Source organism: Platalea leucorodia (assembly GCF_965183815.1).
Source record: "Platalea leucorodia genome assembly, chromosome: 6".
Classification (NCBI taxonomy): Eukaryota; Metazoa; Chordata; class Aves; order Pelecaniformes; family Threskiornithidae; genus Platalea; species Platalea leucorodia.
The window spans coordinates 76005980-76022917 of NC_138828.1; the positions used below are offsets into that span (position 1 = coordinate 76005980).

Below are 16938 nucleotides of genomic sequence, written 5' to 3' on the forward strand. Positions count from 1 at the left end.
AGCAGTTTGTGGAAAGAAAACCGGAGAAGGTGAAGAACCAACTCTTTGATTTAAGCCTGGGTTCTACCAGCTTCATCTGATGGACCCCCTAATTCTTGTATTAGAAAAGAGTGTGGTAGTCAATCCCTATCCACCCTTCCCATGGCACTCAAGGTTTTTCAGACTTTATGATATCTCATCTCCCTTCAGGTGTCTCTTTTCCAGCTGAAGAATTCTGTATTGCTCACTAAAAGTCACTTAAGCGCACTTGCATAATGTAAGGTAAGCAACCTTGTTTCATCTAAAATACTGATCAGAGATTAATAAAGACTGTAATGATTGTATTTGAATTTCAAGCTTTTGCCTGTATGACGTTAGGATGTTATTTTCCAAGACACACAAAGCGCAAAGTGTATCACAGGTCAAAAGGCCCTCTCTGAGTTTGACTGGTGTAATGTTGGTCTTGATTAGAACAAAGCTATTAATTTTCCAGAAGATAGGAAAAAAATGTTGCCATTTGTCTGTGCAAAGAAACATCCTATCATGGGCAATTATTAGCAAATACTACAAAAAATAAAAGAACTAAACATGGGAAAATACACTTCAAAAATACATAGATACTTAAATATTTTCACATCATTGGACTATGACAGTTTTGTTACGTTGTGTCCCACACAGGTGATATATAGTACAACACAAAACAACATATCCTATGGATCAGTATAGAAGCTTTCCCCCTTTATCCTCAGCACAGGTATAGTCCGAGTGCTTGCGAAGTCAGCCTGTGTGCACCGTGCTAGGGCTGTATTTTAACAGCACAGTCCATCGCAGTGTGGCACCCGCTTACATCAGTTTCCAAGCCTGTTCACCCACTCCTGGTTCTGATCTCAGCTGCTGCCTGCTGTGTTTCCCTGAGTCTCCAGTGTCGTTACACCACTGTGATTTTAGCATGATTCTCGAATTGGTTTTAATCTTGAAAGTTTTTAAAAGAACAGCTATTTTCATAGCATATATTCTCATTCAGTCACACACTGAGTTGAGCCTAATGTTAACAAGTGTCTTCCTCAATATCAAGAGCAAAATAACTTATCAGTAGAAAAGAATTAAAGTATTGAAGCTTATGGGTGCTGTGTCCATTTATATCTCTGGAGTATTTGATGTATAACTCTTAAGCTTTAGGAATCCTACTTTACTGTGATAAAATCATACGTACCTCTTTCTCATCTTACAAATTTAAGAAGCTGAGTGACTGCCTCCAGTGCTCTCAGCTATTCAGTATATTCACAATTCTTGATAGGCTTTAGTAAGAAGGACCAAAGAAAAAGTTAATGAATAATTACTGTAATGCTTTAAGACTTGCTGCCTGCGTGGATTTCAAAGCAGCGAACCACCAGAAGGTCTCAATATATACACTCAATATTTTTTCACATTGATGAGCAGAGGCCCAATGCTCTCATTTCTTTGTGTACCCTTTTGCTTGTCCAGACCGACAACCTCTTCTGAAGAAATGGGAAAGGAGGAAGAGGAGCGGGTGGCAAAAGAAACATGTTCAGTAGTATTAAGTATCTTTTCTTTCTCAAAACTCTGCCCAAGGCTAGGTGGTTAACTGAAACTAGAATCAATGACAAGAAGAATGAGGGGTACTTAACCGCTTATTGAAAGAGCAATAAGAAAATTTGCCTTCCCCAAAGCTAAAAGACAGCAAGAGCAGTGGTGAGGAGGGACCTGGATGACCCTCCCGCCACTCTGTAATTAGTATATACATTTCTGGTATGGAGACGTCGCCAGCGTTGGCTACGGCAGCAGCCCTTGTTCCCAGCACAGGAAGTGCACAGCTTTTCTTTTTTTGCTTTGTACTGCTTGTATAACCACGGTCTTATTGCATATATCCACCCAGGTAGTGCATTAGACAAGACCGAATTCCACCTGGACCTCTTCCAAATGTTATGAGACAGATAGGAAGACGTTAAGAAAATAATCCTAATCGTTTTACACCAGTAACTGATTTTACTTCCACTTCAAAAGTCTGCAGACACGCAGGGAATACTGCAGATCAGGAAAAAAACATTAGACGATTAAAGTGAAATTATCTTAAATAAAAAGTTTAGATAGGGGAATTTAAAGTGAGTTTGTCTTTATTAAAGACAAGAAGGGTAGCCATGAAAATAATAATTTTAATTGCACTGTGCAATGGAATCATCCCAGGGAAAATGATATAGAAATGGTAACAAAAACAAATAGCTCAATACTTTTGTTGAAATACTATTTCTTCATTCTACAGGTTCTAACTCATATCAGAAGAGACAGTCAGGCAGGCTCAGTGAAGGCAACGGGTACTGAAAACAACTTAAAACTTGCAGAAACATGTCTCTAAGGCATATCTCCATTGCTGCTGATGCCAAGCAAAAATACCAGAACTCTTAATTAAAAACAGAGATTTAAACAAAAGTAGCTTTATACTGATTCTCAGTGCCCTTATTCTTCTCACTCTTGACAGTAATCAGAGATGGAAGATCTGATGTCCTATAAACTCCAGTCCTCATCCTCCCTTGGCAAGATCTCAGTTCAGAGATGTAACCTTCAAAGCTCAGGTTCCCTTCAGAATCGTCACAGGAGCGTGTGCCAGTGTCTTCCAGTTTGACTCCATCCACGTCGATTATCCTGTTTACAGGGAGCTCCGTACCGGGGTTCTCTCTTACACCAGGATTAAAGCTTCTGCTGGTCTTCACTTTCTGAGAGGTTTGCTCACAAGAGTTTCCTGAAGCTCCTTGTGAATCTTTTTTCTTTCTGTGGTTTGCACCTAACAAAAGAATTAAAAACAAAAAACACAAAACAGGAGAGTTATGTATCTTCTGGTTTTAGCAGTTTTCAATATTGCAGCCTCCTCTGAGGTCCTAATGGTAGTCAGCTGGGATATTCCTCTGCCCCATCAAGGACACTTATTGATGTACCAAGTAGGTAACTAAACAGTAGATCTCAAAGATTAATGTAAATGTTAATGTGTATCTGTCTTAATTTAGCATTTTTCAGAAAATTTTTTAAAAAGACTCCATTAAAAATAACTACTTAGTATAAATTTCTACACCTCTAGAACAAAACCTCCCCACCAGCAAACCGAAAGGTGAAGGAGGAGAATACAGAGCTTCCACTGGGGCAGAACGGGAGATGGTCCTTGATTTGAACTGGCCTCCAATACCAGATCCCTACTGAGATATTATTTTTACTTGGCTAGAGATTAATTCTCCAGCAGACTAAGAAAGGATGATTTGAAGTTGCGGTTCACTCTCCTGAACTGCAACCGAGCAATTACGGGCAACAGTTTACAGGACAAGAAGAAATAACTTAATCTGCTGAAGGGCTTTAAACATTCAAGAAACACCTGAGTTACATGTGTTTTTTTTAACCTTGAACTTTCTTTCTGGTACAGTTCTTCTAAAATCACAATTGTTAAGATTCGGGCCTATTCTCTAGAACTACTTATACAAAGTCGTTCCTATCCCAAGTTAATCCTAGATTAAAACCTTAAGCTCCCCAAAAGCTAGTTTTGCATTAGGTGTGACACTGCAAACTGCTAGGCACTTGTTAAAGCAAACGCAGATAAAGCTGTTTTGCCTGTTTCAACAGGCCACAAGAAGGGAAGAATGAGGAATGAGCTGATTTCATGATTCGCACCATGGTTATTAACATGATTTCTGTAGTCGAGGTGCCCCCGCCATAATGATATAAAAAGGGGCAAAATTTGCAGGGAGAGAGAACTGCTTTTATTGTACCAACTGATATCCAAGAAAAAAAGTAGAACAACTTTCAAGGCACAAAGGCAGACCTGAGTAAGGGCTTCCATTTCACATTTAATTTCTTTTTTTCCATGTATACCAGCTGGTCTATTAAAAGGCACCATCTTGTCCAACATGCCTTACCTAAACCATTTTAAACTTTTTGCCGCAGTACACACAAGTGTCTGACTAGCACCTTCAGCCCCACAAAGGCCATGAGACTTGTGTGGTTAAATCCCATAGCTGGCTTTGAAATCTTTTATTTCTGTTTGTTCCATAAAGTGATGCGTACAGTGTTCTTTTGCAAGAAAAATAAATTTCAATGTATAATCACCATAATCAAGAACTTTTTGATATGAAGAAGAGGGAAAATGCAAATGAAAAGGACAAAAAAGCAATTTCATACTGTTTCAGTCAAATCACTCCAGGGTCTTCTCAAGAGTTAAAGCTTTCTATTTAATGAAAATAAGTTAAAATTCTAAGTAGTGCAGTATTATTTTGGTGCTTTAGCTACAGTGCAGCCCCACATTAATAATGTGGATATTCCACATCAGTAATGCTTGCTTTTTTCACATCCAGAGGAATTAGTTCAAACTGCAAACAAATCAGCTGAGCAATAGCAGAGAAGGCAGAAAGCTTTCTCAGCCCTGGTAGCCCAGCACGACTCCAGCCTACTAAATTACAGCTAACATTTAATGGGACTATATTACACTTCATGTTTACATCTTCCTACTGCAGCCGAACATTGACTTAATTTTAACTGCTGTTTGCATGGCTGTGGTGTAAAATGCTATTCTTCTATTCTAAAATGCTTATCTTAACATGAATGTAGTGAATTGTACTCTTGATCTTTTTAATCTACTGTTCTATGCCCTTTGAGGAAGATCTCTGATTCTCCTTTCATGTTTGTTTAAAAGAGATACTAATTTCAAAAACACCATACTAATGATAAATTACACCAAATAGTTTGCATTGACGGAGCATGAGTCACCCAGCTGTCCTAGTATTGAGAATACATCCTTCTACTAGATGTAATGTAAAGAAACTACTTCGATGGTGGTGGAAGGTCTCATAGCTCTGCTGACTGAAACACTTTCCACAGTCAAAAGATACAGCCTGCATTAACAGGGTACAACAGATGAAAGAGCTGGAAACCCCTGCTGAGGAACGCTAGGGAAGGTGTAAGTGTTGCTGCATTTATTTGGTTGCTAAGTCTTTCTACAGCTACATATAAGAAATGTCATTAAGTCTTGGAATTATGTGTCACTGAGTCACCACATGGCACAACTGGGCTTGCAAGTTGTCTAATACGAACAAAGCAAAAATAAGGTCAATGTTAGCTCTTGGGCTTCACAAGACATAAGCCCATCTGAAGAGGAACAAATCTGTACTATGGGCAGTTTTTTCTATTAACGCCCTTCTCAGGAGCAATCCTTCTTAAGCATCTGATACATCACTGCTAGAGGCAGGACAGTATCAGAGAATACTGTTCAATACTGTTCAAAATACTGGTTCAAAAGAATTTGGAATTACTAAGGGATGATAGTGTGAAGATGGTTTCTTTTTTCCTGGCAGGGTAGAAAAGATCTTGGCTCATCTACACCAAACAGAAAGACGATTTCAAGAGTAGCACTACACTGAAAAAGTATTTTCATTTGCTTTTTTTTCCTCATTTTTAAAAGCAAAGTATTTATGAAGCAAGGCTATTTAGCACAAATAATAGGAGAGATTCCCAAAACCAGTTTGTGTATAAACGTATCCTGAAAGTTTTAAAAGACTCAAGACTTGTATGTACTCAGTGGAGCTTTATAATGAGGCTTAAATGATGGCTACACCACTTCTGCACTGGTCTCCTTCTCATATTCTCTTTTTGAGTAACAAATACCTGAGCAAACTTAGCTATGCAGGGCATCATTTAAGGTGCAGAGAGCTTTCACAGATAAAATTTCTCTTCGCATATTCTTGTGCTGAAATGATGAACACCGCCATGGGTATCTCTGTGGATTGCTTTGCCTTGCATAAAGCATGTCAGGAATGATATTACATTTTCCTGAATCTAATCTGTCAAATGTCCTACCTAACTTCAGAAGAGAAAGGAAGCCAGTGCTTAGAGCAGCAGTTGCACAGATTAATTTCCAAACAGACTGGAATAACATAATCATGCCTATTGGTCATCTTCGGCTCCCCCGCTAAGCATTCCACGCAGCTCTAGGGGAATTTTCACGTGCATCTGATCCCATTAATATGTTCCAGCTGATTTAAAGATGGGATGATGCATGTCATCTTCTGTCTTTAAACTGGAGATCTGCCACCTTACAGACTTGCAGCTAAATGACTGCTTAGAAGGCTAGGTGTAGCAGTCTGCATTTTTCAAAAGGTAAATGATCAGGCAGCGCTTTGGCTGATCTCCTGATTTCCTTTACCAATATTTCTCTTCTTCTGAAATTTTGATTTTGTGTATTATTCTCAAGCTCTCTGAATTTAACATTATGATTATGGAAAGGTACCTTTACAGAGGAAAACAAAAGGGAATTTTTGTTCTTCTGTATAAAATATTCCTCAAGCTCTAAGTAAGATCTAAGAAAGATATTGGAAGACATCATCTTCCAAGTAGTTTAGGACCAAGGGAGCATTTGGCCAAATTCCAGGCAAAGACGAGGTTACAAAAGCCTGGAAATTTCAGGAACAGCACTATCTGTCAAATGTAAATGCTAGGATCAAATAACCATAACTCAATGCAGACGCTTGGGATTTGAAGGTCCACCCACAACATCTTGCAATGATATTATTTCTATACCATAATTGTTAGATCCATTTATTTTCAATGTGCTAATTTTAGTTATGATTCCCCTGTTAAAGCATAATTTAGATCTAATCTGAAATTCAGCACCTTTAAGTGATCAATACTTGATATACTTCCATTCACACCATATTTCTCTTTTTTTATAAAAGCACGTAGACATTTATTAAGTTTCACTGTAAGAGATGAGCTCTGTATTTAAAAGTCCATGCTTAGCGGATTTCATATATGACAGAATGTTAAATTCTATTCCATAATTTTCCCAGCATAATTTTCCATATAGACAGACACCTCTTCCGCATAGATTCAGCATTCCACTGAGCGCTCTACCTTTGCTACAATCCTACTGTTCTTGTCAAAACCATTTACTATTTCGATGGCTCTCCGTTCTACTGAAAGATAACAAGAACACTCTGCTGACTTCTATACCGTTGGTTCCAGGCATTCGACTTCTAATATCAGAGAGGATCAGATATTCAGTTAAAAAGAAAGAGCTCCAGTTTAATGATTTTGTGCTGACTTACAGCAGGTAAGAATGTCTTTGAAGTATTTATATTGTAACTCTTGTGAAAAGAAACCACCAAAGTTTTCAGGAACAACTCCTGGAATTGGTTATTTACTGGCCTATACCACCTCCAAATGCAATCAGTCATTGTCAGTCCCCAAGCTCATAGACTGGTGTGTTCTTTAATGCGGGAGATTGGGCAGATACTGTTCTCATCTCCGATTCCATCCAACCACCTGTCCTAAGGTGGTAACATGCTGGCTGAAAGAACATTTTTTCACATGAGACTATAAAAAAAGGAGCTTTGAGATGGTCAGTTCTGCAGTGGTGTTCACTTCGATGTCCTGGAAATATTTCAGCATGAGTAACTCTTGCCTTAAGACAGGTGTAATCCGGCAGTTTCACTCTGGGAAAGACACTTCTCCCTTCCTGTCCTCAACTGTTGTGAAATGGTACTTGAGAATTTTAGGCTTCCCAGATGTGGATTCTTTTAAGTGGTGGATAAATGACTTCCACAGTGGCTGAGGTACTGTTAGTACTGTAACCATTTATTTTTCTTTTTAGTTTGCAAAGTGATTTATGCTTCTGAAGGGAAAAGGATACTTTACATTTAAGGTTTAGAATTCTGCAGGTTAAATTTCCTTCAAAAGTTTCCTTCCTTTTGTCTCTTAACTGATACAAGACCAAGGAGAAAGAGGATTTAATAAAAGGTTCCTACCTACAGTTTTTGCTAAATCTTTTCAAAGGAAATTTGTCTTTATATGCTGTATTTTGCTTGCATGATGAAACACCAACTGCAGCATATGCTCAGGGCCTTGAAATCTGGCTCAATAACAATGAGGGCATCAAGCTAGGAAATGGGTTATTCTACAAAGCAGCAATACCCTGCATTATCAGCCTATTTACTTTTGTCCTGGGAATTTCTGGAATACATTTGCAGCATTAAGTTTAGAAACACAAGGCGGATAGAAATTCTTCCATTGCATTCATCTCAAAAGCATTTGCAAGAAGAACAAAGCATAAAATGTTATTTGGAAAGACAAATTCTGAATATTACATAGAAGAGGCAGCTGGTATGACAACTACGGCTCACCAGCGGCACATACGATCAAAAAAGGAAACCCTGCAAAGCGTGTTTGCTGTGGGCAGCGACCTTTCCTACGCACGGCTACAACAGCTGCTGAAGGGAACTGCGCACGACGTCACGTAAGAGCCAGGAACAGTCCGAGAAGAAATAAAACAAGAAATTCTGAATTTTGATCCAAAGTGATACGCGTACCCTCAATAACGCCGGCCACTTGGCTTAAACTTTCTGTTTCTCCACTGCTAAAGTTGAAACAATTTTTGAATGCTTTCCAAGCAATAGGCGTGACAAAACATCTCTGCAACGGTCTAAAAGTATCCAGCCCTCAGTTTGAGCTTCCAGCATTTATTGTTAACATTGGTTTTGCTTTTCCGTCAGGAGTCGGTAACAGCAGGTTTAATTATTGCGGAGAGTAATACGTTGGGAAAGAGTGGATTGGATTACTTGAATCAGTTTTAATTTAATCTGCCATTCATTATGTTATTTTTCAATTAAGAAATTCTGAAATGTGGTTTAGCAGGGCTACCAGTTACATTTCAACTAATAATTCAACTAAGTTCATTTCACCGTCCAAATGTAAGTCATGCATTTGAATAGACCTGGTTTTAGCCTGTGTGCATTTGGTTCAAAGAGCAGTTGTAATTTTTCTAACATTTTATCTAGTCTGTGATAAAATTTCTAATTCTCTCTAAAATGCCTATCTTGCCGTTTGACTGAAATAAGCGTGCGTTTCAAATAATTATCCCTCAAGGCCTTTTTCACGTCCCGGTTGCCTACTCTTAACATAACTCCCCTTCTCCTTTGTTTATTATTGATCTCAGTCATGTACTACATGTAATTCTCCAATTTAATCATGCTCTGATTAGAAGAGGATTAACAGATTCTGGCCTTAGTATTACTGGATCCCCACAAGTACCCCCTTTATATTGATCCAGAATCCAATTATCTTCTATAAAATTACACAGAGCCAGTAAGGATATAATTAATTGCAGGACAACAGCCTTTGTTAAAAATAATGCTTTACGTTATTTTTACGTCTTGTAGTCATAATCCCCTCCTTTTCTTAAATTTTTCTTTATTTCTGTTTTCACTTATATTGCTATCTTGATTTATATAGGAAACATTGCTGGACATTCTCTAAAATATGCCACGTGAATTAAGAGATTCTGTAAAATTTTAATTACATAAAATATTATAGCATTTATTACAAAAATAAAGGTTTATTTTGAATTTTTGAAGACGTATGCATGATCATTTTTAATCTCCTTAACTATCACAAATTGCACTTGGAATTCATTACCTTTATAACTGAAAAGTTTACTAGCTAAGAAGCGAAAATCACAGAAATACTGCTGCTATTATCTGATCTCTATTCCTTGGTTGCAGCGTACTGCGTCCGCTCTGTGAATAATAAAAAAGAGCAGTTGGGAGGGTTTTTTTTTGTCTTTGGGAACAATAGCCGGCCCCGGCCTCTGAGAGTCCACCCTGCATTTTTTTTCCTGCATAATTTATCTTTCAAAGCAAAAAAATCCTAGCACTGGTACTAACTATCCCATTTGTGAAAGAATTCTTTCCACTAAGAAAAGAAGCAAGTTTATTTTGAGGATACCATTGCCATCTATTTCAGAAACAAAGCAGTATCTTCGGAACGAATTAAGTAACTGTTTCTATAGTCTAAATTCGTCCTTTATCTTCCATAGCCTTATTCAGCCATAATTCCAGAGAGTTCACCATGCTTTTATTTTCCCTAGCGTCTCCCTATCTTAACCAATGACATTATATACCTGTTAAAAGGGAGTTTTGAATAAACTCTTTATTCGACTGAATTGCTGGATCCAGTCTATAAGTCTACTTGAAAAAATACCTTCTTATTTGGTAGGCAATAATTCCACTGACTGTAACGGGAATTTCATTTCAAGACTATTTCTCATCCTAAATGCAAAAAAAAAAAGAAGGGGGGAATTTTTTTAGCAACAGAAGGAAGAACAATTTGATGGAATCAAATCTACAGCTTGTGCACCTTCAGTCTGGATTGCTGCAAATTGTCCTATCTAAGGATGAAATGGTACTCCCTGAAAAAGCCCAACTGCGACTACGACTAGATGCCCACCTGCTTTGCAGCAGAGGCAACAATCACAGTGAGCAACTCCCTGGCCCCAGTGCAATATGGCTGAATAAAACATTGAGTGCAAGGCCTCTGGCCTGATACTCACAGCTCTTGAGGGGACTAAAGGTTTGCCTCTCCCCCATGACAGCTATTTTTCACTTGGGTAATGAATGTGCCTAGCCCCCTGGGAAAAACTGGACAACATTCGAAGTACCTAGACTATACCGTGGAATTTAAAAAAAGAAACAAAAAAAACAACCCCCCAAAAAAAAAACAAAACCAAAGAGATTAAATCGGTATTTTAACATTTTCAAAAATGAACGTATCACTTCAAGCACTGAACACTTACACCACACAATAATTATTTCTTCCACAGATAGGTACCACCGCTATTATATGTAGAGACATGAAGTAAGCATAATTCAGAATTAGTGTTCAGATTCCAGAAACCCCTGATTTTTAAAGTGGGAAATTTGCCAGCTTATTAAAGAATAAAGACATTTTCTTTTTGATGAGTAATGCAACTAGAATCAGTAATGATTCTTATATTGCAAACTGATTTCATATGTACTTCATGGCTAAATACTACTGCAGCATAAACACGTTTCACTTATTTAAGAAAGTTAAGATCTGTGTTTGAAAAATTGTTCTCAAAAGCTCTGAGTGATGCAAACCTCATTTTGCTGTTTTCCATTATTCATATTTTGCTTTCTAGATCTTCAAATGAAAAAAAACTGAAGAGTTACCTGTTACGGGGGTGGATATTGGCCTGGCTCTGCTACCTCAGGCTGTGGTTAGAGAATTGCCCCCTGCAGAACGTGAGGGACTGCTTCACCGCCCCCAGCCCTTTTCCCAGCATACGAAAACCCAATGTATAAAAGCCCAACGCATAGTGTAAGCATACATGTCATTTGGCTTTATACCAATTTGAAAACAAGATTATAGACCATTTTAAATTATGTAGCCATTATTTTTCTTTTTATCCCAACATTTTAATTCAATAAGCCAATCAGAAATGCATTTTCCATTGATAGGAGATTATGAATGGAGAACCATTAAAGCACTTAAAAAAGCAACCATTATTAATGATTTAGTCCTTTGAAATATTATTGACTGGAGATAGTCTCCAGCAGTCTTTATTATTGTACATCATTGAATAGTCTTTCCATGCAAACTCCATGAAATCATGAAAATAGAGAAGTTTTATTTTGGCCCACACTTTTTCCATAAAATCACCGTTCTTTTGTAGAATACAGTTCCCATAAAATAGTAGTGTACTGTGAGAGGTGTGTAGAATAGAGTTAGTGTATGCAATAAGGTTGTAGTCAAAAAGGAAGGTGTTTTACATCTTTCTTTTAGATTTTTGTTATTCCTCAAAAAAACCAGACAAAATCTGGTTTGTCACAAATCTAAGAGAAACTACGATTTTAGTTTTGCAAAATTATTTTGCTTGATTACTTAAAGGTCTCTCATGGGTGACCATGACAGAAAAATAAAACACAATCACTAAGCAGAGACAAGCAGTTGGAACACATGAAAATTAAAATCTGTAAAAAAAAAATAATTCAATATGTAGGATATTGATGATTTGTTGTGGAAAAGGCCGAATCATTTTAAAAGGGGAACTGATACAGGACTTTCAACTGCTTCATTTTCTTTCATGGAGGCCCACAACTATGTGGGAACACAGCGACTTTTGGAAAAACTACATTTTCAGCCCCCAGAACACAACGAGACCCAGGTAACAGCACCACAAGCCTCTCTGCAGGTTTTTTTTTGTTTTGGTTTGGTTTTTTTGTTTGTTTTGTTTGTTTGTTTGTTTTTTTAATTAGGCTTCACAGTACTGTTATGTAGGACCCATCTCTAAGAATGAAAAGGGTTGTGAGGTCTCCGGCACCCATCCAACCCTTCGTTTCTTACCCAAGACTAGCAAATAAAGAGGTGGTTATATTGGCTACTCCACACCAAATGAACTGAGATCACCAGCTCATTTCTTAAAGACCAGGGAAGAATTGCTTTAGTTTAAAATAAGAAGGAAAGTAATGAATATAAAGTTCAGCCCAAGAACCCAAAGACAGAAGAGACTCTCCTTTCAGGAGTTCCTGTTATGACTCATTTAAAAGAAATCTCCTGTCTTATCTGCCTTCTGGTGCACATGTCAACACTATGGATTTCACATGTGACCCGTCAGCATCTCAAGACAGTATTTGCCCTTTGATATCTAGATTATTAACAAATATAACATTTGTCAACTTTGTCTCATGGTAATTGCTAGTTCATATCTATTAATCTGTTTGCTATTAGAAGATAATTTCAATCAGAATTCTTAATCCAGGACTGAAAGAACTGTTTTTAAATAACAAAGAAAATCAAAGCTTAAAACCAGTTTGCGTAACTAGGTCTAGAATTTATTACTCCTGAGAGAACAAAGATACAAAATACATGTGAAAACTACACAAAGATTTCTACAAAGTAAAAAGTAGAAAGTGGGAAAAGGGAAAGCTACAGTTCAGTGGTTACACAGAAATGTATGGCATGCATTAAAATATTGTAAATTCATGAAGTTTTTTTTAAGTGCAAATGGTTTTTTTAACAGTTCTCACTGAAAAATATGCAAATTGATACCTATGTTGTACACTTGTCATATTATCAGAAAGACACCAACACAAATCTATGCATATACACATCAATATGTCTGAAGTACATTTTGCGGTTTTGTTATTTGTAGGCACTGGTTACAAGTCTGTTCAATACTCAGTTTCAGAAATTAAGTGGTAGCACTTATAGAACATTTCTCAAATACCACTAATAAAGGAAAATGTTTTTAAAATACCAAGAGGATGAAATAATTTGCATTGCCATTTATAAGCATCCAACAACCAAAGAAGTATTTACAAATCATCAACCATACAGATAAAGAACAGTATCAAATACTCTGTGTAAAAAGATAAATAATTAAAATGTATATTCCCACATCACAAAGAAATGTGATCATACAAATTATGGCACCATATGTTTGTGAAACATCAAAAATAAATGTAGCACATAGATAACCTCTTCTTATATTTTACATTAAAATGTACAGTACAATGACTGTAAAACATCAATGTCCCAACACCCATTGTCTTCAAACTCTTGTTTCTGGTAATAGCAATTATTATTAGAGTCCGTGTTTATAAAGAAATTCCATACTTCAGCCTTGGGCTAATATTGCTCTGTGATATTGCTAGACCATGAAACTTACATCCTAAAAAATGTTACATATTTTCTCTAAAATTATCTAATAGAAAGAGCTAGTTCACATGTGAATATTCTGGGAGAAAGTGTGATAGATGCAATCTATTTCTCTGCGTAGCAAAGTATGGGTTAAAAAAACCTAACATTTTTATTTTTGGTCAAAGTATCTAATTTATTAGAGAACTATTGTTTAAATTCTTGTTTAGCCATTTCAAATTTTAATCATAAGCAGTACTGCAATTTTCAACACATAATTAGGTTCCTGCTAAAGCACTTAAACTTCCAAACCCTAATCATGTATCTCATTATGACAAATGGATCAGAAAATCTGGAACGCAACGGTGTTATGCAGCTCAAAATGCTGATATCCTATTTTGTACTCCTAGGGTAAAGAATGAGATAATTATAGCATATGCATGATTTTAAAGTTTGTCTGCATGTGTCCAGCTTTGGCCACACGCCAAATCCAAACAAAAGTACATTGTTAAAGGCAACCAGAAATATTACAGTTAGCACAGACTAAGGCAATGAAAATCTTTTTTTTTTTTTTTTTTTTTTTGTAAAAAAATTAAGGTGCAGAGAGAATTTTCTTTCTTGTTTTAATGGGTGCCAAATACCGATCAACAGTGCCAAGGAAAAGTAGTTTTACATGAAAGGAAAGACTATTAAAATCTAGAAATACCTGAATTGGATCTTTGATATCCAGATTTTTCCTGATTACCTGCAAAAGGAGTTGGGGGTGGATAGTTGGCTTCTGTGAGTTTACTGACGTCTGACGGTGGTGTTGGTGGTGGCGGTGGTAGCAAAGTGCTGTTAGGGCTACTAATATCTCCTTCAGCCACAAGAGTCAAGTCTGCCACATTCTCATCATCTACCATCTGTATGCCTTCAGCTTGTAATTCTCTTGACTGCCTTTTCCATATCGTTGCATTGTTTTCCTGTGCATGCGGAATTGGAGACAATGCAGTATTAAAAGGAACACTGAAAGTCTTCTGACTGTGGAGTGCTGTCAAAGCAGATTTATGTTTATTTTCTGAGTAACCCATTTTCTTAACTGAATTTTCATTAAAGTTTTGTACGGACTCCTGTTTTCCACTTGGTGATGTACATCCATCCTTGCCATCATTTTTTGAAACTCGCCTGTTGAGGCCTTTAGGGCCTGCAGGAGTAGATGAGGATGGTTCTGGTCCAGTGGGCGGTAAACGAAGAAAGTCAGGAAGAATAAGGTCTTCTTTCCTTAGCAGTCCACGTTGGTCATCTGCTCTGTTACTTTGAGCTTTGGATATGAGTTCAAAAAATTCTATTGGGGAAAAACCCAAAATTGACAAGTTTTTGTCAGAAAGTGCAATGTCATTAAAATGTAAATTTTCAGCACATTTATTTTCCATGAAGATCTTCAATTCTTTCAATGCTGCCTTGAAATAAGATCCCATGTTAATTAGGAACTTTTTCAATTGCAGCAATGTTCGCTAGCATCACTATAATTAAGACCATCAGGATTGCTATTGTAAGAGTTTTGCAGTTTAGAACAGCTGCAGTTCACTGAGCCTTGAACACATCTTCTGTTTTATGCAGTTAATAAATCTGTACACACACACAGGGTTTCTAAATTCTTTATACAAAACAAGGCTCTGGTCTTACTGACAATGGGTGCACATTTTTATATTCTGGATGTTTTTAACCCATCTTAACTCAAAAATAGCCATGCCATTTGAAAGGTCAACGATTCAAAATGTTGCAAAATTCTTTCTTGTATTGAATTTCTCTCAGTTTAATAATATTTTATCACAGTTTAAATTCAATTCATGGTGTAGTTTTAACCCAGGATGTTATCATCACAGGGCATGATCAGACGTCGATTTAAGTAACCCCATTTTACTTTGTGCTGCAATGAATCAGTAGCATATAGGTAGTCAATAACCATCAAAGGAGCCATTACTAAAAGCAATGGGGCAGCTTTTTTTATAGAGTTTTTAACACAATTAGAAGTGATTTTCTGATCATGTCCTTAATGATGTCCAATGGTTTAGTATGTTTCTATATATAAATAATATAGTAAAACACCACTGTTCTAGAAAGTCTCAAAACTTGGCAACAAGAAACTTATCAATCATAAGCCAAGAACTATACCACTCCTCAAAAAAGAAGCATCGCAACAATAAACAAACTCTTTGGTACAAAACATATAAATATAAAAATATGTAACTCTTAATATAGGGTCTCTGCATGTCCTAATTTTTCAAGAAGAGAGCATTGAAACTACAGAATATTAAAGATGCTTAAAAAGGCCATCTCCAACAGATTAATTAAAATCAACAGTTCCAACCCAGCTTATAAATACTGTTTGATGCAAAAGCCATTACAAAATGAAGCACAAAACATCAGTATCAGTTTTAACTTAGCATAATATGAAGTCATACACTTGCATTTGTATGACCTTATTCCTAATCTTCTATTCACATTTGGCAGGCTTAGCAATGTATTTGTAAAAATGACTTTTTAACATGCTTTGTTAAATGCCATAAAATCTGAATGTAGCCAAGATGGAAGCTTCAAAATGCTTCTTATTGCCAAAGTTTTGCAAAATGGCGGTATGCATATTAAAACATGCAACATTTCTAATATGTCATACAAAATGTTCCTTTCTGAAATTTCAAACTTCATAGAACAGTTGTTTGCTTTTTTTCATTAAAAAACAGTCTACAACATTTGGTACGTATTTTCCGAACTTGGACAAATTTCACAAAATTCAAAATAAAATGTGAAAGCCTCGAATTCTGAAGTTTTCAAATTATGTTAATGTTTTACTCAGCCCTAGGAAGAAAAATGAAAATATTAAAATATGGAAAACAAGTTAACAAAATAGTAAGCAACAGAAAATAATTTAAAATGCTCTAATATTTTGTAATAACACTTACATTAACAAACATCTATTTTGCAATAAAAGTTTTAGTCACAGCATTTTTTTTCCAGTCCAGTCAGTGGACATTTATTCACAGATGAATGTTCATTTGCTGTATAAATGTGCATAACCAGGTTTTGGATATGCATATTAGGTAGCATCAGCAGTAAATTTTAATCTGTGGGTAAAATATGTTCTCTGATTTTTTTCTACTTGAGAAAATAGGGAAGAACGTGCAGGGCTGACAAGACAGGTAATTGCTTCAGTTAATGCCCTAGGGCAGAGGGTGGTATGTCAAGATTTCTACTGCTACATCGTTTATATTCCTCTTTCTCCCATGGACATCTTTCTATAAGAACTCTTATGAGTTCTTTTCCAATGGTATCACCAAAACTATTAAGATATAATTGAAAGTAAAAACAGGACTCAGAATATACAAGATTACCAATAACCTCTTTGCTTATTTCTACTTCTAATCACCTTTTCAGAGCAGTTACTGAATGTAAACTAAGCTTTTACTCTTGCCCATCACAGCTCCTCCACAGTCATCT

General features: G+C 36.5%; 1 protein-coding gene across 1 annotated transcript in view; it reads right to left on the reverse strand.

The window, feature by feature from the left end:
* Window positions 1-2417: 2417 nt before the first annotated feature.
* The window catches only part of RGS12 (regulator of G protein signaling 12), a gene marked incomplete at its 3' end in the record, with an annotated part of 89137 nt that continues 74616 nt past the window's right edge, over window positions 2418-16938 (reverse strand). Inside the window, exons 17-18 of the mRNA XM_082316018.1 lie at window positions 14168-14785; window positions 2418-2779 (exon numbers count right to left, since the gene is read on the reverse strand). Of these exons, the coding sequence (XP_082172144.1) occupies window positions 2418-2779; window positions 14168-14785 (980 nt within the window). The remainder of the gene's footprint in view (window positions 2780-14167; window positions 14786-16938) is intronic.